This window comes from Cyprinus carpio, chromosome B8 (genome assembly GCF_018340385.1).
Source record: "Cyprinus carpio isolate SPL01 chromosome B8, ASM1834038v1, whole genome shotgun sequence".
Lineage (NCBI taxonomy): Eukaryota > Metazoa > Chordata > Actinopteri > Cypriniformes > Cyprinidae > Cyprinus > Cyprinus carpio.
The window spans coordinates 12,667,704-12,693,602 of record NC_056604.1 but is presented as its reverse complement, the minus strand read 5'-3'; the positions used below and the strand labels follow the sequence as shown (position 1 = coordinate 12,693,602).

The following is a 25,899-nucleotide window of genomic DNA, read 5'->3' as shown; positions in this document are numbered from 1 at the left end:
ACTATGATTCTGTAAGAGAAATTCAGCTGCTTATACAATACCACAGATGACATAAGACACAAAAATGAGAAAATATTAAGAATACGATACATAAAGTAGTATTGAAATATGCCAGGCTTTTTCCTAGTTGATTTACTGTACAAAACAGCAGATGAGTGTTACCCATAGTGGATTTTCTCAGGAAAAAAGCTGCACAAAGAAAGTTTACAACATTCTTTATATATTTAATATTTTAGTGCATTTTCACATAAGCAAGAATATTTCAAGTTGTTTGGATACATACTGGAAAATTATTATAGCAGCAAATACGATAGTCAAGCAAAGTCCTTCAAATTCCTTCACATTTTGAGGTGCAAAATCAATATTTCTGGATGTCTGTAAATCAGAAAATCCAACAAAAGTGTCAAGCATATTAGAGGAAGCTTATGACGTACTATTCAACAGTGCTGATCACTTAAAGCCACTTATTCCTTCACTATTATGAATATATACATTTAGTATACATCTTATTATTCATTATAATCTGACATTTAAAACATATGCTTGTGACATGTGCCATCCTGAATGGTATTATCAGCTTGCAAATAAATAAATAAATAAATAGGAATCATACAATACATTTCTTGGTAATTCAAAGTGAAACTACAACAGTGCAATGACATTTTACACATTCATAAGCACATCTATATTATATACATGTCCACATCAGTATTTCCAGATCACAGGGCACACTTCCATGTAATCTAATCCTTTGCAATGCCAGTTCAAAGCAAAGTAGTGACAGCACCGATATATTCAAGTTATTGTGTGAGGAAAAGTAAAGGTGACCATGGGTGTGAGACCAACTGGAGCTGGCTGATTCTCTTAATTTATATCTATATATAATATATATATTTTCACAGTTTCAGTTTGAACGCTGGAATAAACTAAGTCAGTCTTGGTAAGATTGTGATACTAATGATAATGCAGGCCCACTGATAAAACATATTGTCATAAAAGCTGAAACTATAAGACCACCATGCGTGTTGTCTCAGCCAGTGGTGCCTGTTAGACTTTTTTCCAGCTGGAGTCCATCTGAGGGCTTAGCTGAGCAGCTTGTGTCGATCAAACACAGTCTTGCGCTGCTCCTGGACCTGTATCTTCCAGCGCTGCTGAGCCCCCTCTACCCTTTCCAGCACAGTGTTTCCACGACCTTGTGTACCATCCACACGGGGCCTGACATCCTGTAGGGGGAGACAAAGGACAAAATGAATACCTAAACCCAACAAAAATAGAAAAATATTCCTTAAGCAAATTAACTACAAAAGTGATTTAAAAAAAAATGATTATTTGTCCCAGGTCTGCTATCAGACATGTTCACAAGTCTAAGAAAAACATTCTACCCTTTCAGTAATATAAGACAATAATAAGAAATGTTTCTTGAGCAGCAAATCAGAATGTCCCTGAGCAGCAAATCAGGATATTAGACTGAGCAGCAAATAATGACTGCTGAAAATTCAGCTTTGCCATCACAGGAATAAATTACATTTTAAAATATATTGAAATAGAAAACATTGATTTTAAATTGTAATAATACTTCATAATATTGCTGTTTTTTTATCAAATACATGTAGCCTTGGTGAAAATACGTTTTTCAAAAAACCTTAAAAATTTTAATTATTCCAATCTTTCTCTATATATAAATGTACTATTTTTTTATCATTAAGTCATAAACAGTAGAATAAAAGTGTGTTATGTTTTACTTGAATGAACACATTTTAAACTTAATACCATTTACTTAATAATTAATAAAATAGCAATTTTACAAGTTGTCAAGTGAGGGACCATTTAACTAAAAAAAATAAAATAATGAATAACACTTTTTTTTTGTTATGTTTTTAATTTTTTCATGATAGGACAGTGGAGATATGAGAGCAAGCAAGTGGGAGAGAGAGAGGGGGATGGGATCGGGAAAGGTCAACACGATAGGATTTGAACTAGGGGCACCCAAAGCGCAACTGTGGGATATGTTGACACACTGTCCACAAGGCTATCAGTGCCAACATGTATATACACATTTAACAGAAAATGCATCTTCATTTTTGTGGGTGTGAGAACGAGAAAACATTTTCTCTTATTAGACCCAAAGACTTATTTTGCTCTAAAATCTCTCATTTAAGTCCAAGTCAAGTCAATGCAAAGTCTACGCTGAGTCAAAGCCTCTTGTTTCCATCTTTGTAAAATACTTAGAGACAAAAAAAAAAAAAAAAACTAACAAACCCCATTGTGCACAAACCTCAGAATCCTCCTCGTTCTGCAGTGGCATGGTGTACGGATCATGTTTGCGGATTAGAGGATCAACTAGAAGTAGAAACAGCATGTACAGCAGAAGAGCTCCAACAACTGACAAGTAGATTATAATGGTCACCTGGGAAATATATCAAAATATTAATACTCCTCAATTTAGCTTAAAGTGGACACCTAGATTATGAAGGCATGAGAGCACATTATAATAAACATTTTTAACTCAGAGTAGGATTTATTGATGACTGGAAGTCACACAATACCTTAATGGTGTTGCTGCTTCGTTCTTCATACTTGCACTCACAGAGCAGACAGTAGGCCTCCACATCATGGCCAGGCACGGGCATGGGCTCCACCACATGCAGACAGTTGCTACAAACCAGTACATTAACAATACATTCTCAGACAGCTGAAAATAGTGTAAAAAAAATATTGTTCTATATATATTATAACCTCTACAGACAACACAGGCCTGTTTGGACAGTTATTTGTCAATACAGTAGTCTGTCTCACCAGTCTTTCTGGGACACATTCTTTTTGTAGATCTGTCCACTGATGTTTCTGTAGGGTGGACAGATGCATGCAGCGCACATCTTCATAAATCTGTGTAGGCAACATTTTAAGAAAGTTACATTTATAGGACATATTTGTATATAAGTGGGACACATTTTGTAAAATACGGAGAACATAGATGTAATGGATGTGTTAAGGAGAAACTGTACCTTATCTGCATATGCGAGTGAAATCACATCTATAAGAACAAGAAGCACCAGAAGGACAGCTGCTATCCGGAGATTTTGAGCAGTGCTGGACGACATGATGCCTGCACATAAACATCATTTCATTCAACATTAATTGTTTAAGGGAAGGTAATAATTAAAAAAAAGGGGTCAATTTTTGATTTAAAAATAAAATTGAAGCAAACAAGACTAGTCATCGGTTAACATGCTTATTCATGTAGGACATAAATAAAATGTTCAGAATCAATTCTGTGTAACGTTACTCAGTGGGTTATGCAGTAACCTTATTCACGTTATATGTAGCTGACAAACACCGGTCTCTCAGTTCCGCAGTTTAGGCCTTTTCTCCCCTCTGTTGTGCATTTTGAGAGAAAGAATCAAACGTTTAAGCTAAATGTTACATGCAAACGTTACATTAAATGCATATACGCACCTATAATATTTATAAACGCCCATCAAACATATGTTGAGTTTCTCCGGAAGTTCTGGAGTATTTCTGTGTCACGTGATGACAACGCTGAACGCTGAAAGGCGAATTAAAAGCGTTATTTATTTATTTTTACAGAATAACACAAGTTATAATCTGTAATGCCCCCCGATTTATATTATAAAAATAAAGCCTCGGGTATAAAAGTAATAACACATCAACTTTCTCTTCCGACGACATACAAATAAGTCTCTTCAGATTTTGTAAACTATCACAAAGGAAATAAATGAGCAAAAGGGGAGCTAAAATAACTTAGAATACATTTAACATATGTTAAGTCCAGGTATAGAGAGTTAAAAAATAAAAAATAAAAATAAAAAAAGAATGATTCTGATTTTTCCTCCAAAATCTTTGTTCAAACCTCCCACAAACAGTTGTCGATTTAAATACTCTACTTCTATTGGTTGACCAAACCGTCACTCAGACGGTGCCACGTCCAATCATCTAGCGGCCTTTCAGTCCTATAATTTTGGCGGCGGTCGGAAGATGGCGGAAAATTTGAAAGGTAAGAATATATCGTGTTAATCGTTCAAGAAACAACGGTTTACACGCTATATGTCTGATGTATTACACGAGTTGTTAGTTAAGTGACGTCTAATCAAAGATCCACCAGAATCAAACACTCCGTTTTGGAAGAATATTTGCTGCAAGTTGTTGAAACAAATTCACATTAGGTCGATGTTATGGCTGCCGCGCGCTCATGCAATACATTCAAACAAGCTCATTGTGAACTCCTGTTTCTCTTGCATCAACTTCTTTGTAAAGTTGTACAGCGTAACATACGGTGTAAAGATGTGCACACTCTGTTAGTTAGAGTAATCTTCAGTGTTTAGCTTTTAGCGTAACTTTTACGTTCTCTCGAGGAATATGAATTACTCAACATGTGTTTGATAACTGGACACTTTATCATAAAGCACATAATTAAAATTCCCCCTCAAAATCTTAATCTAATGCCTACGTCGTTGTTTACCTACTTCGTTTAGGTTCACTGAATCTCTTGTCCATTGTGCTTATGTCGATTACTCTTTAGACAATTTACTAAATGGGTCACTATGATGATCCCCTTGTCAGGAAGCCCCTTCCCATATAAAAGCAGTTTATGTATATACATTTGTTTGATGTAATGGTATCAGCTAACTGTTAATTTCCTAAATTAAACGGCTTGCTTTTGTTTGCCACTGTAATTTTATGTCTTAAAATTTATGTTTATATTATCTGGAAAATATTTGCAAGATAGCAACATATGTTTTTTAAAGCCTATTTTAGAATATAGGATTGTCAGTTTAATTAAGGGTTATTTGATTAATACTTTCCATAGTAAATATCATTCCAAAACTGTAAAGCTAGTTAGAAAAAGCAGACAGTGGTGAATTCTTAGAGGCAATGCAAATTCAAAATAATCTTGAATGCTAGAAAGTTTGACATCTGTTATTTTTGTCATTTTGGAAATTTCTTATGCTCACCAAGGCTGCATTTATTTGATCAAAAATACAGTAAAAACTGTAATATTGCAAAATATTAGTACAATTTTAAATAATGGTTTTCTGTTTTAGTATAGTTTAATATGTAACTAATAATGTAACATAAAGTAATATAACTATAAGCTTTATTCCTTGAGTTAAAAAAAAACAATAATATAATAATAATAACTCTCAAATTCTCTGCAAACCTCTGGTTTACAGGCATGAGGACATCAAGTAGCCTATTTGCTTAAGAGCTGTGCAGTTCTTGATCTAAAGCTTGCACACGTCTGTCATCCCACGTTTTACCTGTTTTTCCTGAAATTAACATCTAATTGTATTTTGTAGCTGAATTTTGTAGGGTAGCATGCATCGCTACTGTAGCCCAGCTGGAGGTGATCTGTCGAGAGCAGGGGGTGAAGTGCGAAGAGCTGGGCATCAACAAGCACAACCTGTGCGATTATGAGGTGGAATATCTCTGTGACTACAAAAAGAAAGTCATCAACATTGGGAAGACACAAATAGTACAGGTGAGCTTAAAATCTGGCTCATAAATGTACTCATGTCAAAGTAAATTCTACTACATGATGGGTAAAATGTGTTTTATTAAAGCTAAACTTAAGTGGTGGTCAGTCACATAAAACTGCTTAGATTAGTTTTACAAGATAGTCTTCATCTAGTTTTTGTTTTTTTTTGCATTCAAAAATGAAAATTTGCAGACGATTTACTCACCCTCTGATGTGGAGAAATTTAGCAACACTTGCTCGCCAGTGGGTCCTCTGCAGTGGATGGGTGCCGGGAGTTCAGACATCTTATAAAAACATCACAATAATCCAACCGATCTCCAGGCCATCAGTCGACGTCATTAGAAAGGAAAAGTTGTGTGTTTGTAATAAACAGGTTTATTATTAAGACACTTTACTATAACTGTTGTGTCCTACTAAAATTCCTCTGTCCAAAATGTTGCTTACCTTAGTGAAAATGCTATCTTGTCTGAATCAGGAAATAAATATGTACAGATCAAGCACCATATACAAGCCAAAACAGGTCAAAAAATATATGTCAGTAAATTCTGGATTATGGATTGATATTCTGGCCAGAAGTGACCGTTTAAAGTTGTTTCTTGCAAACACTCAGCTTTTCACCTCACAAGATGTTGAGAGATGGACTGGAGTCATGTGGATTATTGCGATGCTTTTATCATCTGATTGAACTCTTCATTCTGACGGCACCCATTCACTGCAGAGGATCTGCTGGTGAGCAAGTGGTGTGATGCTAAAATTCTCCAAATCTGTTCTGATGAAATACATTTTTGGATTAACTGTTTCTGGTCATAACTATATACATCTCAATATATAGTTCCTTTAATCAAGGCAATATATTTATGTTTAATAATGTATATAGTGTTGTGTACAGTATGATGTTGTCATAATGTCATTCCTTAAATTAACTTAAATGTCTTTCATATTTTCATTTTCCTATAGTATACATGTTTAAGTGTACCTTGTTCACTCTTAATTTTGTTGTAGCATGTACAATGACAATAAAGCACCTTATATTAACTTTTAATGTAATTTACATTAAACAGTTTGGTTTAATTTAAGCCCAAAAAATGAGACTGATTGACCACTTGACGAACCGCTACTTGGTCAGACGAGCTCAGTCTTAATAGTGGCTATGTTTATGCTCCTGGCCCCAGGTTTAAATGTGTTTTTAGCTCACATCCCTTTTGCCCCCTTCATAGGAGTTATACTTGGTGAAATGGAAGGGCTACCCCGAATCCAGCAACACATGGGAACCACGGAAGAACCTGAAGTGTGTAGACCTTCTCAACCAGTTCTGGGAGGACCTGAATGCAGAGATGCGGAGACAGAAGAAGCGTGCTGCCCCTCGTCGTCTAGACCCCGCCACCGTGTCCCAGCTCATCCAGCGGGCCAAACTCCGACAGACCCTTAAACAGTGGGAGACACACCTCAACAGCCTGGGCACCCACAAGGGCCACATCTACGTCCGGAACCAGGTTGACCTGGAGGGCCCGCCTAAGAACTTCACCTACATAAACGACTATAAAGTGGGTGATGGGATCTTGCTGAATGAGGTATCCGTGGGCTGCGAATGCACAGACTGCCTGGAAAACCCTGTGGAGGGATGCTGTGCCGGAGCATCGCAGCACAAGTTTGCTTACAATGAGTTAGGCCAGGTCCGCATTCGGCCCGGGTTGCCCATTTACGAATGCAACAAGCGCTGCCGTTGCGGGATCGACTGCTCCAACAGAGTGGTGCAGAGGGGAATTCAGTATTCCCTCTGCATTTTTAGGACAGACAATGGAAGGGGATGGGGGGTAAAGACCATGGAGCGCATTCGGAAGAACACTTTCGTTATGGAGTATGTCGGGGAGGTGAGAAGCGATATATGTTTACTTCCTGTACGCATCAGAGATATATATATGTATATGTGTTATGTTATGTATTGGTGGCACATAGTCACTGTGGCTTAGAGAAGTTGTTAATTTTTTCACGTTCAGTGTTCCGTTGTGTCAGTTTAAGGTTTTTGTGTTTCAGATATGTTTTGCTTCACTGGTAGATAATGGCATTGTCAATCAACTTTTCAGTTTCTTTGTGATAACTGATTGGCTGTTTATCTTTCTTTCCCAGAAGTGAGTCTGGCTTCATGATTGTTAAACCCTCTTTTTATCTCTTTTGTTTAGATCATTACAACAGAAGAAGCCGAACGCAGAGGTCACATATATGATAAAGAAGGCGCCACCTATCTCTTTGATCTGGATTATGTTGACGACGAGTACACCGTGGATGCTGCTCACTATGGAAACATCTCTCACTTTGTCAATCACAGTGTGAGTGGACTTGAGATCCTTGCTTCATCTTGTAAACAACTGATGTGATAACACAAACTGTAGCTTTTTATCTGAGAAGTAAATTGAATATCACAAATGTTTGATTTTTTTTCTTCTCAGTGTGACCCCAACCTCCAGGTGTATAATGTGTTCATTGATAACCTGGATGAGCGGCTGCCGCGGATAGCATTCTTTGCCACACGTGGGATAAAGGCAGGAGAGGAACTCACATTTGACTACAACATGAAAAGTAAGTGTGGGATTTTATAGAAAAAGAGGGTGTACAACATGACAAGTCATTTGGGCTCATTTACCATTTAATTATTTAGATCAGTTGATTCATACACTACCGTTCAAAAGTTTGGGACGAGTATCTGTTTTTCTTGTATTCACGACCTGATTGACAATCGATTTAACAAAAGATTTCTACATTAGAATCTGTTGCTTGAGCACCAAATTAGAATGATTCCTGAAGGATCATGTGACACTAAAGACTGGAGTGATGACTGCTGAAATTCAGCTTTGCCATCACAGGAATAAATTACATTTACGTTTTTAACTGTATTTTTTGTTTAATGTTCCATTGAGTGTCATTCACTAAATGTACATGTACATTTATATATTTTTCAATATAAATACAGTATTTGTAATTTTTTTCTGTCTCATTTTTCCTTAGTTGATCCAGTAGATGCAGAGAGCACGAAGATGGATTCTAATTTCAGTCTGACGGGACTCCCAGGCTCTCCTAAAAAGCGCATGCGCGTAGAGTGCAAATGCGGGGTACCGACATGTCGAAAGTACCTCTTTTAGAGGAAGTCCATGCTAAATAGGGACTGAAGGAAGATCATGTGTTCCAGTGAATGTTGAAAGCATCTGCAGTTTAGGAACTGTTTTGGGAGGCGTTTTGAAATACTTCATTGAATTTTAAATATATATTTAAGAATGTTTTTTATTTCCTTAAATCAACCTCAACTTTTTCCATAGTTTTGTCTTCCGTTTTTAAATAGTGTATAAAATGTAGCAATACTTTTACAATTTGTCCGTTAGAAAAGTTTGTAAAGTAAAAAAAAAAAAAATTCGGTAATTGTTTTAAGCCCATATTTTAATTCATATCAAGCTTTGACTCCATGGAATTCTTAAAGAAAAAGTTTTATTTTTTTTGTAACATTGAAATGTTCATATGCTTTATCTGTTTGAATAGAAGGGATTCTCTTTTTTTACTTTTTCCAACAAACTTTTGTAGACTTATTTTCAGAAAATATTTTTAGGCCAGTGCAAAATATCAAAAATCTGTAATGTCCTTGCTTCTATTTTATTTTCTTGACCTCAAATTTCCACCAGGGGGCAAAATTGTATTATTAATGCACAGAAAGGGGAAGTTCATTAGACTGAAGCAGGCGGACCTACATGAAATGTTGCCTTTTACGCATACAAAATGTTATCATTCTGTGTTTTATGTGTGTATATAGTCTAACAAAATATTTTCATATTGTCAAACTTGTTTTTCAGTGACTGTATTTGAGCGCTGGACTTAAGATGCATAAATGCTTAACTTTGGTTATTATTTCACAGGTCTGACTACTATTCAGGGCTGTGTTTCCCAAAAGCATAGTAAACCTATTGTTGATAGCGGTTCATACATCATTCTACTTATGCTTACCATGCTTTTGGGAATCACAGCTCAGGTGGTTTTCAGAACTGGACAGTGAATCTGGAATGTGTGCTGTAGATTAATGTGAGATGGTACATCAATTCTGGATTAACTAATGCCCAGGACCATTTTGCTTAAATCAAATCAATTCACACAATTATATAACTATCGTTCAACCAAATCTGTGCATATGTAAATATTTAAAGACTACCACTTGTTATTTTTATTGGTTTTGCATTAAAAAAAAAAAAAATCAAGACGCCTTGTCAGACCTCACATTTATCTCTCACTCATGATTGTGCAACAAACCATGTTCTTGTTTATTCAATTGTATCATGAGTTTCACTGCTCTGTGAATAGAACTGTTTAATGCCAAAGTTTAATTGATTTCAGTTTGGATAATTTCACATTTTTGTTGACATTAACAGCAAGCTTGATCATCTTTATGTGAAGGGCTGTACACAAAAAAGCTGTGAAATAAACAGATCCGTTTTTATCATTTACAAACTTTTATTTCTACTTTGACATAAAATACATGTGAATATTTCATTATTTAGCACAGAATGTGTTCACAACCTTGTTTGCACATTTATTCAGTGAGACGACAAAGTAAATAAAATACGTGACTATATCTTTTATGTCAATTTTGGAAGAAGGGTATCAAGGGTCAAAGATTTCTTGAAGGAACGGTTCTATCCTCTCTGCCTACAATGGTGTTCAGTCACCCGGTAACCTGATGCTGTGACTTCAGTGCAATGCATGACCTTTTGGGGTATCAGAGGCTTGGGGCACGCTTTTAAAGATCACTGCAAAACGCCATATACTTGTCACAAAACGACCACATACAACATCAAACACACCTTCACAGTGAAATTAAGTGAATAAACAAACGCAAGTGTCTTTGAACATTTCTTACCTACATTAATGCTCTGCTGAGTTTGTAGACATCTACACAGACTAACTCCTCACTGAAAACAAGCAAAACCTCACATTTAACTAAACTTGAAAATCAAACTTTTCTAAAATTTCTGCTTTGCAATCACCTGCACCGTTTGTCCAGTCTCACCACATTTCTTATCACGCATAAATCCACATACGTGCACCATCAAGTCATTCCACTCACAAGTGACTCCCATAAAAGAGCCGAATGTAATCTTCAGTAGCTACTGTATGCATATATAGAGAGAAACTCACAAAATAGACACATTTGGGTAAGTATGGATCAATGAGCTGAGCCACATTCCAATGGCCAATCATGTATGCGGTACACAGTGATGTCATTCAGCTAAAACACACACATTGCTTATTCAAACTATTATTTTTGACTGCAAATAAACCACTGCAGTTTTTATACTGGTAATCTGAACGATAAACTACTAGCAAAATCTCAACTCCTACATTTGAAAACACTAACTCTCACTATTTAATACCACATAAACACAAACACCAGATCTGAGTGCATGTAAATATTTTTTGGAATTCCTCAAGGCACTGGGGGAAGAGGAAGAAGGTGAAGTCTTAAGGCTTTATAGAAGAAACAGATGGAGGGGAAATTAATCTGGCATAGAATTTAGAACCAGAGGGACACCAGAAATAATCCCACACACAGAAAAACACTGGGCTCTTGAATCCCAACAGCCAGGCAAATAACAGCACTGAAGAAGGTCGCGGATACCATCAGACACGTGTCCAGAGAAACCTCAGACTGATCCTTTGATATCGGAGACAGTTTAGTGTCGGGTCTTGGCAGTGTGTGCTGGGTTACAGGGTCTTTACACATCTGATATGGAGCAGTAGACATTTCATCACCCTTAAAAGTTAAATCATCTTCTGCTGAAGTGTTAACAGTTGAAGACTGAAAATCAAAGGCTGTTGGTGATGTTTCAGAAATGCTGGTCAACTCTGGCTTTTCTGGTTTGCTTGTTGGATGCTCTGGAATACACACTTGAGTTTGGTGATCAAGTTTTGGATCCTTAGGGTGGACTGAGGCCAACATGCTCAGATCCAAGAGAAGTTCTTCCTCTTGCTGATGTTTCATGTTTGCCGACTTATCCGAGTCTGGATGGATGAGTAAACTTTGGGATTCTTTGTCCAGTCTTGTGGGACCTAAATTAGATGGAAACAAATGGGAAGCCTCCAAACCATCTGTTTCCTCATCATCCATCTTAGTATTATCCATCTCAATCATCTTGACTGTATCGACTTGAACCGAAGAGACAAGTTCTTCTTTCTGTTCTTGAATTCCTTCCTCCAGGGGGTGCTGTAATCCCTCTGATAAATCGAGCTTCTCCGCATCTTTAGTTGCATTGTTTACCTCCTTTGATGAAGGAGGCTGCTTGGCTTCTTCCAACATGTGAAAGCAAGTCCCTGTTTTATCTTCTACATTCCTACTTGGTTCTTCTAGCACATCTGCCAATGTGGCATCCTTTTCGACAACATCTTCCCCCACCTTAACATTATTCATACCTTCTTCCAGGATTTGTGGCATGTCTGGAAACCCAGCCAGTGATGGTTGGCTTAACTCGAAAGGCACTTGTGCTAACATCTCAGTGTGGAAATCATCCTTCTGTGAATGAGGGGATTGGTCAGGTTTACTGGAATCCTCAAATTCATCCTTGGTTGTCTCTGGGCGATCATAATGGTGTTTAAGGAGTGCAGGAAGAGGAAGGGCCAAGGAAGGGCCAACAATATAGACTTGATCTTGTGGCTCAGAGAACTGCTGTGTTGAACGTGACTGGGGGATAGATAGAGTTAACGGCTGAAGTCCAGACTCTTCTGTTTGTGGTAAATTATTGGACGACATTGACTCTAGTGCAAGTGGTTCTCCGAGGGGAGTATCTGAAGTGGACTGAGGACATCCTGCTGTGGAGGAAATCCTGGTGGACTCTGCAGAACTGGACAAATTCTTGGCAGTCTGCAACAGAGAGAAAAGTAACAGACAAAAAGCTTGGATTCCAAAGAATAAAGATTGTATACTGAAGGCTTGTAAACACTTTGTTTTGCATTTATGAATCTGAATTACTACCAACTAACAAAAAGTGTAAGATGAATGGCACAAACTTGAAATTCAATATGCATCACTGTAATCATTTCTTGATTGTAACTAGTTGGAGAATCAAGAGAAATTGGATTTGCTAATGCATATTATTATTATTGACACCAGCACTGATTATGAGCACAAATTATCTACTGACATTAGTATAAACAGTTTTTTATTAATGTTAAATACATGCTGTTTTTTAGACAGTGTCAGTTTATCAAAACTAATAACTGTAGGTTAAAAAAAAAAAGATCATTTAATAAAGAACAAATGAATACGAATATAAAGACATAAATTTCACAGAATTAAATATAAAAAAAGTAAATATATAAGCAAATAAATAAATAGTTGAACTACCCATAATACCAAGTGCAAACAGAAAAGTGATTTGTGTTAGCATAAAGTTCGTGCCAGTTCTCTCTGGCTCTTTTCCCAGAAGCCTGTGCCAATGAGGGGAGATTAGGCTAATGGAAACAAAACCTTTAAAAAGTTCTGAATGTGATGTGACAAGATCTTGTGACAAAATTACACAAGAATTAAAAGCAACGATGAGAAAAGTGATGTTGAAAATGTTTGGGAAATGCTGTTTAACTATGAATTTTTTCTGCTTAAAGTTGTGCAGGGTAAGTCTCAGGGAAAACATGCAAGGATACTGACAATATTTACAGACTAAACAGAAATACAATTTCTACTGCTATTTTTAACTTGTATATAATTTTGACAGTTTTGTGTGTTTACTTCAGTTATACACTTTTTTCCCCCTCCCAATGACTCAGGTCCAAGGAGCCCAATAAAACAGCCCAACCTTTTGCTAAAATTCACAGCAGTTTGTCTCAAGTTGTAAATATCAGGAACTGTCAACATAAAATAAGATCACTCTAACTGTATTTTTTTTGCTTATATAAACATAATATATAGCATACACCAAGTGTTTTTTTTTTTAACTGCAAGCATGAACACGAATGGCTTCTGCAGGGTTGATCTTGATATCATATATTATGGGACATAATACAGGATGCATGTTACATGCAACACGACGAATGGGTGAAATTGACAAGTTAGCAAGTCACATGCACATTACCTAAGTTGATGCTGAAGCTTCAATGAGCTGTTCAGGTAGACAGATGAAAAGAATAATATCAACAAATACACATCTTGTTTTTAATATGATGTACACTGGAGCATAGGTTAAATCATTGTTAGTTATTAACCAACAACTGTTTGACATTGTTTAGCTAATTTACAAAAAGCTGTGACATACTGTCAGCATGATAACCAATTTAAAATAACTACATTGTTAAATATTTTAAAATCATATTTTTTATATATTTAAAGGCTTAACAGTTTAAGGGACAGTTCACCCAAAAATGAAAATTCTGTCTTCATTTACTCACCGTCATGTTGGTCCAAACCTGTATGACTTTCTTTCTTCTGTAGAACATTTTAAGATTTTTTCTTTACCTATTGAATGGAATTCACTGGTATTGCTCGTTTACCGAATTGTTTGGTTACCAACATTCTTCAGAATATAGAAAGTCATACAGGCTTGGAACAAAAACGATTACAGAATTTCCATTTCTGTGTGGTCTATTAGTCAAAGGCCTCTGGTAAATTAATAACAATGTGTCTTATCAATTTATGGTAAAGGGCTGACCACAGATCAGAAACCGAGATAGTGATACTATTGTTGTAAATACCGGGTTCAGTTACTTGAAACAGCTGCAAATTGACACACTGCAAATAGACACAAGCAAGTGGTTATCTGTACAGAGAAATGTCGGTGGGAATTTTAACAAGCAAATTTTATTATGTGAGTATGCAGGAATGATGAAAATCCACATCATCAGAATTTTAGCTTGTATTAAATAGAAAATAGGCAATCAATGAGTTAAAAGTTTAATTTTATATCTAGATTCTTGAGTTATCTTTAGCCTGGGCTGCTCTGAAAAACACTACAGCTCTGCATTTGTTGCAATAGTGACAGACAGGAATCCTGGGTATAAGAATAAATGGAAACAAATGGAATCGCTGATTAAAGATAACGATCAGAAGACATCACTGATAGATAATTAACTGTATAACGACGCAGACAGTTAAAACATACAAAAATACACTAAGACTGTCTAGACAACACAGAGGTCAATGAGTTTTCTGACAAAAAAAAACCTAAAAAAAAAGTTGCTGTTACACCGCACACAAAAAGCGTCATGGAAACCTGGTAAAGGTTAGAACAAGGAGGGGAAAACAAACTTTCGTTTAAATTTTTTTTTTTTTTTTTTAAAGTATGTTCACAAAACGCTGTATGTTTTTCCGCCTGCTATCCCAGCCACACTTAGAAATGGTGATTACAAACCAAACCTCACTCACCTCGATGTCGATCTCTGGCTGAACTATAACCGGCTGTGCAAAAGACGCTTGATTTTCCGCTGCTTCACACTTAGTGTTGCTAAGATCTGCTGAAAATATAACAGAGAAACCTGAAACATAAAACGACAAACCTGGCAAATATATTTCTTATATTTAACCTGAGATAAATAAGCTATTGGACGACATTCTGAACACATACCATCTCCTCCGTCATTAGAGTCATCATAACCAATGTCATCTCTAAAAAGAAGACACACACATACACACCAAAACAATCATTCTTCAGCAGCACACATCAATAAAGAGCGTTAATAACTGAAAAATATAGATAGAATCTGTATAACTAATCATTAGTAATATAAGACTATTAGCTGCTCATGACAGAATAATTCATATTAAAAGGGATAGTTCTAACAAGATTGTTCACCCTCGTGTCATTCCAAACCTGAATGATTTTCTTCGGTGGAACACAAAAGATTTTGAGAAATACAACTTCCATTCAATGGAAGTAATCAAAACTGGTTACCAACATTATTCAGAATATCTTTTTAATTTTTATTTTTGAAAAAAAAAAAAAAAAAAAAAAAGTTATACAGGTTTGGAACAATATGAAGGTGAGTAAATAATGACAATTTTAATTTTTGGGTGAACTATTATAAAGTACAGGTATAATCCATCGGCCAGAGGCATACATGATTGTTTCATTAAATGGAAAATAACTGAACTCTGTGACATTTGTTACTATGGTCATATCTGACCGCCTCCAGAGCTTGAGATGCTTTTTTCAGAGCTGTGGGTGATAGTTTCTATATAGGGATGTAACGATTCACTCAACTCACGATTCGATTCATCATTTTTTTTATTTTTAATAAAATGAAATTAAGACAAATTATAAATTAAATGTGTCCTTTTATTATTGCTTTGACAAAACGCTGCACGTTTCTTTGTGAAATTGAAATATAACACTATAATAATATACTAATATAGCACTTGTAAATTATTGCTCTTTTGTTGGTTTTGATTGCTTTATCGTCCTCATTTGTGAGTCACTTTGGATAAAAGTGTCTGCTAAATGACAAAATATAAATATAATGTAAAGTACATAACAAAACTAAATTGAAATTTTAAAACCAGCCCCAAATCAAATTAATAAGTAACACAAATAAAAAAAATCTCTTCATAAACAAAATAAGTCTTTGTCTGTGCTCTTTCCATTTAAAATTAGAGGCAACACTGCATTTTACATATCACAGTCTAAACAAAGATGCTGCATACATGCAGCATGAGCAGTTTTTAATTAAATTAGATTGTATAATTTCGAAATTTGAAGAAAAAACAGAATGGTTTGACTTAAGTTTTGTGAAACTATATATAAAATATATCTACATGAAACCGCAGACGAGCTGAACGAGGCACAGATTCACTCTCTGCCAGCAGGTGACGCTTAAAGCATTTTCTTGGTTTGCGCTGTTTTGTTTCCAGCGGTGCACTTATGAACTTTAATAAGCATTATACAGAGGCAAGATGAAAAGAAAAAAAATCTAACCTTTTCTAAAGACAGTAGGTTCCCCTCAGACATACATTCATATAAACTCCTACCCCTAATTAAATCGCAATTTGTTTAGCATCTCAACCGATTTGAATGGTCACATTTTAATCGATTTTCAACCGGCTCGCGGTTAATCGTTTCATCCCTACAACACCGTTTCTACATCGGACTCGATCCAGTGTAGACGGCATCACTGATTATAATGAGTTCATTAGTATTTTGTCGCACCGCAGCGCTCGCGTCTGGTGTAGACACGGTGTAACCCACACTCACCCTTAAACTGCATGAGAGTTCCTATGATGGGATAAGAACCTGTCCATTTATTACACATGCATTCTTGCATATGTCACCAAAAGGTTTTGATGAGCATGATAGTCTTTGCACAACCTTTTCCCTTTCATTCAGAAGTCGCTACGTATTCCGAGTATTTTGTGCACGGAGCAGTTCGATTGGCATCCTGTTCTATGACCTTCTATTTGTAGCATGTTTGAGCAATGTAGTAGAAAGAAGACTTGACATTTGAGGAAAGGTTGCGAGCAAGACTTGCGAGTCTGTATGGAATTGTAGGTCGAAACTCGTCTTCTGATTTTTATCTCCAGACAAAACAGGAGTTCCATGACAATGTACATAAAAATGCTACTCATTTGCTTTTTTCACAAACTTTCATTGTCGTTGGTGGAAAAGTGGAAATAACGGGTAAAAAGAATGTGTCTCCAGATGTATAGACGGAACCAGCGTAGGTTTGTGTCTGCTTTTGTTGGTCTGTTGTGTCTCCTACTGCGTAAACCCTATATAAAAGGTCAAAGTTAAGGTCTCGGTACACCAGAGCTGAAAGTGACACCTGCCTTGTCCTATTTTCATCCTCTTCACACACCCTTGAATGGCTGCCATTCTCAAAAGGGAGTGAGGGGGTGGGGAGACTGTGCAACCCCAAAACTCACACAATACAGATTCTGTATAACAGACCTTGTATAATTTAAGATTCACAAGCTTTTTTATTCTATTTTGGAAGCAGGAAATTTAAACGTGACAATTGGTATTTCATGATTTCATACACAGCAAAGGCTTCATCTAAATATAAGAAAAGGTGCATTGCACAGAAGCTGCATAAAATCAACTTACAATTTCAGTAAATTTTTTTACTAATTTTTGTTTTAAATTTAAAACAATGAATGTAGAAACATTTAATTGTTGAAGGAAATCTATAGTTATAAATTATACACTCTGATACACTATTCAGTTTTATTTTCTAGGCTTGATTGTGTTTATGGGGTGCAGTCTAACGTGTGTTAATGCTTTGTTTAAAAAAAAAACATCCCTTCTCTGTAAAAAGCGCTGATCATTTCCTGCTTTTAGGAAGCCCCTCCCTCAGAAATAGGCGATGGGCTCTGATTGGTTAGCACCTCAGGGACATGTGCTCTGGTTGTATTGTAAACAATGGCGTCGTTAAAATTGCTTAACAGTTTGAGCCCGATTGAGAAGCAGAGGATATTATTAAAGAGGATTGTGCAGAACCTGTGCAAGCATGGGTTTTAATGGTAGGCCTATGTTTGTTATCTCATTTTTAGACATGTTGTTATTTGTAAATGCTACTGCTTATGTTAGCTTTTAATATATGGTTTTATCCTGAATAAAGCTTTTATACAGTACGGCAACTGCACGTGCGTCCATGTTTAATGCTTCTCATAGCTATGTGAAAATAAGTGCGTAATTGGAACAGAGTTCATTGTTGAAGCTGAGCTGAGCGAGAGAGCGAGATGCAGAGCGTGTGGAGAGCAGGGGGACGCGATGAACAGTTTAAAAAAAACGCTGCTATAGAACATTGATTTTGAAACTTTTGAATCCATTAGAATCGTTCTCTAAAGCAGGGCAGCATGGCCTCGCCCCCTTTGCTGCCTTTTCCCGAGGGTGGGGTTTATCTGGGTTTGTTACATCACAAACCCGGGAAGTAACTTATTGTAGTGCTTACTAGCTGTTTTTTTTGTAGTTATTATGCTGGAATTTTACTCTTTTTTTCATTTTGCTTTCAACTTCCTAACTTTGCAGATATTGTTTATGTTCAAACAGTAACATTAAACACTAACTAATGTTAAAAAAGTGAAATCGCAATCAACCACCCATTTAAAGGGATAGTTTTCTCAAAAATGAAAATTGTCATTGCTTTCCCTCATGTCATTCCAAACCCAAGACCTTTGAAAAAAATACTTATGTGCAAAGAAAACAAAAACTTTATTCAACGATTTCTACTCTTCCAGGTAGGGATGTCACGAGAACCAATACTATGGTACCAAATCGGTATAAACATTTAAAAATGTAGTGCAAGTACCGATGGTACTGAAGGTAGCGACTGGACGAGACTGCAATTCTTCCGGAACTGACGGAGGCCTGTGTTCTGACGATTTGTGCTACCCGCTTAGATTGTGCTACCTCCCATTAAAAAGATAGATAGCACAAATCGATAGCAAAAAATGCTATCTATTAGGTTGTGCAACTAGCATCTTATTCATGTGGTCTGGGGCTTTTTTTATGTCCATACCTACCCCTAACCTAAAGGCCCCGATATACTTCAAAAGAAGTTAGTTTTCGTTTTTCGTTTGGGTGCAAAAAGAATTTTGAAAAGTCTGAGCGACGATATACTGTTTTTCGAACATTCCGACACCCCCGCACTGATGGAGGCGGGGTGTAGATTAATGTAAACATGTGTCGCAATGCTCACGCGTATCCCCTAAACAAGTTTTTATATAAAATAGACTAAATAGTGTGCAGGGTTTCCTACACATTGATTTGTTTGTGGCGGGCCGCCACAATATCAAAACTGACCGCCACAAATAGATTTTCCAAAAGGCTTTGACTTAATTGAATAAACATGAGCACTGCACGTTTCAAAATCAAAACCCGGTGCGGGTGTTTTTATATCACTGTATTGCAGAAGGAAACCGACTGTAGTTAGAAAATTTTCGTTTTCATTTTTGCAGCTTGATAAGGCAGTGTTTGTGAGCTCAGCGCTGCTTTGCAGCCATCACCGGAGAATCCTGTATCTCTTCCGCTCTTAAAGCGCCTCCTGCTGGCAGAAAATGAATGTGCATATATATGTATATATGGGGGCGGGGGAGTGCCGCCACAAATGGAGTGTAAGGCTGTGGGAAACACTGGTGTGATAATACTATTTTATTTTAAAATAAAAAGTGAATATTAAATACAAATACAATTATTTTATAGTGAACAAAAATAAAAAATATTTTTATTATTATTATTATTTTAATTTGAACTTTCATCATTTTCAAACTGAAAATCAGAAAGCTTTTATTTTGGCGGGTTACTGGGAGTATGCGCTTCTGGGTTTAGCGTTGCCGACTGTAGAGCATCAGTGAATGAAATGTCACAGTTTTGCATTGTCCCTTGAAAACGGTAGCGGGTAGCCTAGATTTATGACTTAAGTTTGAACAGAAATCTTATACAGTACAATTTGTCAATCTAAATTGGTAATTATGTATTAACAGCTGTCAACCATGTTGGCATGCAAATCCACGCTTTGAATTTATATACACAGCGCATTTCTTATTTTGGTCGTGCATGCGGAGCACTTATGTGCACCCCTGATTATAGACAAAAGATTAATGATTAGCAGCCGTTGAGAGTCAAGTATCATGTTTGCAATACAAAAGAACCATTCCATTTCCATAATCAGTCCTTTATGGGAAGTGTGAATGGCTCATAGTCTGAAAACTTATACTGAAAAATATTGGAGACAGTTTGTTACTTTATTTGATTAGTGTTAATTATTAACCTGGATAAATTGTTACTTTTTTTTATATTTGATGTGGTGCCATGATTTTCTTTTGATAAAAACAAAGGTTTATATTGTGTTCGTTTGGCATTTCATTTATTGTATACCCTTTAAATTCGCTTATTAAAACAACAACAACAGCAGCAACAGCAGCAGTATGGTGTAACATTTATTTGAAACACATATTTGGTACTTGCTACTTTATATCTTTACTCTTTCCTTTCATGGCTTTGGAAAACTTGTCTCGGATGTTTCTCTGCATTGCTTCTTGCATAACTCCGGGTCGTCAACACCAAGCTTCGTTGCAATTTCTTTCTAAGAATTAAATGCATTCTCTGAATCTTTAAAGTCTCTCCACGAGTCATTGTACAGGTTTGTGGCAATCAGCTATTCAACACAGTGTATTTTCGTTGCTAGTGGAGATGTTTTTCTCTCGCCTGATCTCCGTTGAATGAGAAAAAAAAAAAAAAAAAAAAAAAAAAATTGCATGTCAAAGAAGGTGCAGTTTCCGAACACACCCACCGACTGCGCAACCACCACTGACCAATGGAAGCTCAAAAGGTGTTTAGGAGCCAAAACAAACTCCTCCAGAAAGTTCGCTTTGGTCAGTTGTTTCGAACTGCCAAAACAAACTTAGTTTCGGCCTGATTTTGTTCGAAATGACGTCATATAAGTTCTTTCTTTGATTTCATTTAAAGTATATAGGGGCCTTAAACCTACCTGTCCACACCTACCCTTACCCTAAACTTACCCTTAAAGTAATGTAAATATTTTTGGTAGCACAATCTGATAGGTAGCATGTTTCGTCGGTAAACCGGCAGAGTATACGCCTAGAAATGTTTCAATCAGTCCTCAAAGGGTAAAGAAAAAGAAGTTTAATGTGAAAGACGGCGATGATATATGAATATGATTGTGTGAGATTTAAATGAGGGCACGCAGTTCTGAAAGCACGAGCGCTGAGTTTAAGAAATATTTTCGGCCTGCCAGTATGCCAGTAAATTTAAACTAATGCTTGCATACAGAGTATAGGTGTGTGTGTGTGTGTTGTTTGAAGGCCAAGTGCCACTAATGTTGTTTAAGTATTATTGTTATTTTTTTCCCTGTGTTATCGACTTGGTATCGAGTAACGTGTACTTTTAGTGGCACCAACTACTAGATTTTTGGTATCGTGACATCCCTACTTCCAGGTCAGTCTCTGCCACCATTCATGGGAGTACCACGACCTGTGTGTGGTGCTGCTGATGCAGGACTCGGCATTCTGACATTGAACACGCCTGTGCTGCACCTTGTTTATCAGCAGAGGAATGTACACACGTCTTCTTCGTACTCATGAATGACGGCAGAGACTGACCCAGAAGAGAAGAAATCATTGAATGAAGTCATTATTTTTTTTGTCTTAGTGTACAAAAAGTATTCTCGTAGCTTCATACCATAACATGGACTATTTTAACAATGTCCTTACTACCTTTTTGGTCAGTTGTGTTGCTGTCTATATAAGGTCAAAAAAACAAACAAAAAAAAATATATACTTTGTTTAATTTGTTATGACATGAGAGTGAGTAATTAATGACAGAATTTTCTTTTTTGGCTGAACTATCCTTTTAAGCTATAATGATGGTGCCTTTCAATTATCCTGCCTCAATGCAGCATTAGAGTGATACCATGGCCTGCGGTGGATCAAAGCATTAAATTTTAGTCTCTTTGAGGGGCATATTTTTTTTTTTTTTTTTTTTTTTTTTACATAGGCATTTTTGCAACCTCTCCTCCAGTATCTCTCAGTGCAGGGTTTTGTCTCTTACAGGTAAGCGGAGAGTGGTAAATGCAAAACCCAGAGTGGAGCTCAAGCGGAGTGTTCATAGAATGCCGTTTGTCTGCCTCTCTGCTTCCAATTATATATGGTATTCCAGACCAGTTTTTAGTCTGTACATTTAATCTTAAAAGGGTGGTTAACTTTTTTTCTAGGTTTGATTGTTTATGGGGTGCAGTCTAACATGTGTTCATGCTTTGTTTTTTAAAAAACACATTATTTTTCACGTAATTTACCTTTATTCCACACCGCTCTGCTCCTTCTCTCACAAATGCCTTGATTATTTCCTGTTTTTATGAAGCACCTCCCTCAGAAATACACAATGGGCTGAGATTGGTTAGCTGGCTCTGTGTGTCGCGATTCGCTAAACCATCGAGTGCGCATCTGAACTTCCCGCCCCTCACCTCAGCGGCATGTGCTGCAGTTGTATTGTAAACAATGGCATCAACTATATTGCTTATCAATGTGAGCCCGACTGAGACGCAGAGGATATTAGTGAAGAGGATCTCGCAGAACCTGTGCAAGCACGGATCTTAATGGTATGTTTGTTTGTTGTGGTCTCATACTTTATAAATACGCTGTTGTTTGTAAAAGCTACTGCTTCTGTTAGCTTCCAATATATACGGTTTTATTCTGATTAAAGCTTTAATACAGCACAGCAACCGCACGAGCGTCCATGTATAACGCTTCTCTTTGCTATGTGAAAATAAGTGTATAATTGGAACAGGGTGTTGGAGCTGATCTGAAGAACTGAATGAGAGAGAGAGAGAGAGAGAGAGAGAGAGAGGGAGATGCAGAGCGACGCAAGGAACAGTATTAAGAGCCGCTGCTTTAGAACATTGATTTTGAAACTTGTGAATCCATTAGAATCGTTAGAAGATAGAATCACGATTTATATAAGATTTTTACATGCACCCCTAGTTTTCTCTTCCTCTTAAGCAGCACAGCATGGCCTCGCCCCCTTCATTACATGTTCCCGGGGGCGGGGTTTATCTGGGTCTGTGACGTATCGGACCCGGGAAGTAACTCGTTGTAGTCCCTTACCAGCCGTTTTTGTAGGCATTAAACTGCTAGAAGTTCAATAGACGATATCTCTGTTTTCATTGAACTTTCAGCGCTGCAACTTTGCAGATATTGTTTATGCTCAAACAGCAACATTGCACACTAACTAACGTTTAAAAGGTGAAATCGCAATCAACCACCCCTTTAAACGTTTTTGATACATTGCATAAGTTCCTTGTTTCATCAGTGCTAAATGGCTAAATTAGCTGGTTAGAGAGTACTGATGGCTAAACAGATTTAACAACAGGGTTTGACCTGTGTTATAATTTCACTGACACCCACTTACCGGTACCTGGGAGGTTTTAGGATTCCTCTCAGCTCAGTTGTGTCCGCTGTGACGGTCTGGACTGTGTCTTCTTCATACGACTGTAACAGAGTTACCGAGTAATTCCTGCCAGAGTTGTTCGCCCAAAACTCTCCATCTGGCGTCTCGTAGCGCACAACAAAATCAATCCGCGCTCCGTTGAACAGGTACGGTGAAGCAAAGGCCAGCTTCACGGAGAACTTGTCCGTTTCGCCGTCGTTGGAGCCCTGGACGTATTCGGCTGGGTAATCAAAGTGATTGATCCAACCATCCATCGTGGACCGGACATAGACTGATTTGTGAAAAGAAATGTTGAGCACACGAATAAGCACCTCGAATGACAGAGGCTCGTCTGGCACAGATGTCACGCTCTCCACTTCCAGCTTGCTGCTGTGGACAGCGAGCACGAGCTCCGCTCCGGTGAGCGGCTGGAACTCCGGCCAAACACGGTAAGTGGGCTCACGGTAGGCTTTTCGGTACCGCGCCTCCTCTTCCTCCCATCTTGAATCGTCCTCTTCGTCTGAATCAAACGGGACAAACATTCTGACATCAACCAGCTCGGCTCCCGTACTGTCTGCAAACGACACACTTCTGTTCGTTAACACCAGGCGGATTCGCATGTACTCGGCGGTTTCATCCGCAATCGAAGAGCCTCGCTTTCTGGGAACGGGAGAAGACCTCGGCATTAGCCTGACGTCTTCCTCCGTTTCTTCCTCATCTTCATCATTACTGTTGTCATCGGAACGCTCGACCCTCACAGTCTTGAAAAGACCCTCTTGTGAGGGGATAGTTAGGAAATTACCGTTATGCCCCTGCGCCATTACGTCTGTTTCTGAGCCGCGTAAACATGAAGGGTGCCTTTACTGCGATGGTGCGCGTCCGTCAGACCGAGCTGCCGCTATAGTGCCAACGGAGACCCGCGAGGGTCTGTCACCTCGTTTCGCTCGAACTAGGCCTAAGCTATTGACATCAACGAGAACTGCAGTTTGGAGCTCATAGTGCACAGACACGAATAAGTGTCTAAATTTAGAAGGAAGTTGCACGTCCATCGTTTTTCAGAGGTCAGGAGGAAGATGGGCTCTGTTGCTATACCCCTCCCACTGGTCTCTTGTTGGCCGCTCCAACCGGCACACGCCCCCCTCTACTATTTTAAAGACACGCTCGTTTGTGTGCTTGCCGTTTGGTTTAAGAAAAATCTTATAATACTAATCGCAAAATAAGTAAATAAGACAATATTGCTAAAAGCATGTTGCTACTCTTATAACAAGAATTATAAATAAATTGTTTATAATAATAATAATAATAATAATAATAATAATTATATAATACATTTGTCATGTAATTTATAATTATTAGCAATAATATAATAAAAAATACAAATGATAATAATCAAAACAATAACGATGATGAGATGACCGATGATAATCTGAACTCAACCATTCTTTTGTTTTCAATTCATTTAAAGTCATTTTTGGCCAAGAATACAGTAATTAATTTGTGTTGCTGTCAAGAACATGCAAGTCATTGGTCTCAAACTCAATTCCTGGAGGGCCACAAAGCTCTGCACATTTTAGCTCCAACCCTAATCAAAGACACCTGATCCAGCTAATCAAGGTCTTCAGGATCACTAGAAACTTGCAAGCAGGTGTGATTTGGAGCTAAACTCTGCAGAGCAGTGGCCCTCCGGGAATTAAGTTTGAGACCACTGATGTAAACTTTTTTGTATAGAATTTCTATTAAAAAAAAAAATAAGAAAAGAAAAAAAAACTGGTCACAGTATTTAAACAACCAGTTATGGCCATTCAGCATGTTACGCAGCTTTAAATAGTTTGGGAAGATTCAGCCTCTCACGCATACTCTCCTCCAGGGTGAAATGGGGCTAAAGCCCACCTGGGGCAACACCCTGTAACTCTCTAAAACAGAGGTCTCAAACTCAGTTTCTGTAGACCCACAGCTCTGCAGAGTTCAGCTCCAACTCATGCCTGCTTGGAATCCTGAAGAGCTTGATTAGCTGGAAAAGGCGTGTTTGATTAGAGTTGGAGCAGATCTGTAGCTCTCCAGGAACTGAGGTTGAGACCAATGCTCTAAAACAAAGTTTTAAAATGCTGGTTTGAATTGTAGTTCTGAGATGCACACTATTTACCAACAGCAGAATAACAGTTTTGAGTCATGATATGTGAAGAATTATGAAACACCAAAAGTGATCAAAAAAAGTAGTTAAAAACAGTTTTAATGCCTAATTCTTTCCCTCATAAATAATAAACCGATAAAACACAAAAGTCTCCGTGTAAACAACTTGCCTACCTGTGACTGATTGCAGAGTGTATGCAGAAAAAAACATAAAAGTCTGTTAAATTAATTTCTGATAGCATAATCCAGTGCAGCTGCTTCAAATGAACATTATAGTAGAATGATCATGAAGCTAATGAGCTCCAGTGGTGAGAAAGAAAAGCTGGCATATTCGATTATGGACCATTACCGTTTAGAGATATTGATTGAAAAGCTATT

General features: G+C 37.4%; 2 protein-coding genes and 1 pseudogene across 7 annotated transcripts; 1 reads left to right on the top strand and 2 right to left on the bottom strand.

The window, feature by feature from the left end:
• Positions 1–216: 216 nt before the first annotated feature.
• LOC109068286 lies at positions 217–3,781 on the bottom strand (annotated as a pseudogene).
• A 119-nt stretch (positions 3,782–3,900) lies between these two features.
• LOC109068236 (histone-lysine N-methyltransferase SUV39H1-like) lies at positions 3,901–9,971 on the top strand. Its single transcript, XM_042729798.1, has 6 exons — positions 3,901–4,015; positions 5,319–5,500; positions 6,715–7,368; positions 7,678–7,824; positions 7,945–8,074; positions 8,501–9,971. The coding sequence occupies exons 1-6, from the start codon at positions 3,997–3,999 to the stop codon at positions 8,632–8,634; spliced, it is 1,266 nt and encodes a 421-aa protein (XP_042585732.1). The 5' UTR covers positions 3,901–3,996; the 3' UTR covers positions 8,635–9,971.
• On the bottom strand, positions 9,966–24,490 carry LOC109068186. Of its 6 annotated transcripts, none has more exons than XM_042729796.1 (4): positions 23,380–24,490; positions 15,082–15,122; positions 14,883–14,992; positions 9,966–12,389 (listed from the first exon to the last, which is right to left on the bottom strand). In XM_042729796.1, the coding sequence occupies exons 1-4, from the start codon at positions 24,210–24,212 to the stop codon at positions 11,046–11,048; spliced, it is 2,328 nt and encodes a 775-aa protein (XP_042585730.1). In that variant the 5' UTR covers positions 24,213–24,490; the 3' UTR covers positions 9,966–11,045. The 6 variants fall into 6 exon arrangements, with proteins under 6 accessions (XP_042585730.1, XP_042585729.1, XP_018940595.1 ...); XM_042729795.1 differs by having other exon boundaries at positions 23,374–24,489; XM_019085050.2 differs by having other exon boundaries at positions 14,883–14,971; positions 23,380–24,489.
• Between the last annotated feature and the right edge of the window lie 1,409 nt (positions 24,491–25,899).

What these genes read in the sequence shown, in the direction of transcription:
- LOC109068236 (XM_042729798.1), top strand. An exon ending in GGAAGACACAAATAGTACAG is followed by an intron (nt 5,501 to 6,714) that starts GTGAGCTTAAAA and finishes CCCCCTTCATAG; the next exon opens with GAGTTATACTTGGTGAAATG. An exon ending in TTATGGAGTATGTCGGGGAG is followed by an intron (nt 7,369 to 7,677) that starts GTGAGAAGCGAT and finishes TCTTTTGTTTAG; the next exon opens with ATCATTACAACAGAAGAAGC.
- LOC109068186 (XM_042729795.1), bottom strand. Translation starts at nt 24,212, where the DNA reads ATGGCGCAGGGGCATAACGGTAATTTCCTAACTATCCCCTCACAAGAG. An exon ending in CTAAAACCTCCCAGGTACCG is followed by an intron (nt 15,123 to 23,373) that starts GTAAGTGGGTGT and finishes TCTTCTTTTTAG; the next exon opens with AGATGACATTGGTTATGATG. An exon ending in CTCTAATGACGGAGGAGATG is followed by an intron (nt 14,993 to 15,081) that starts GTATGTGTTCAG and finishes TTTATGTTTCAG; the next exon opens with GTTTCTCTGTTATATTTTCA.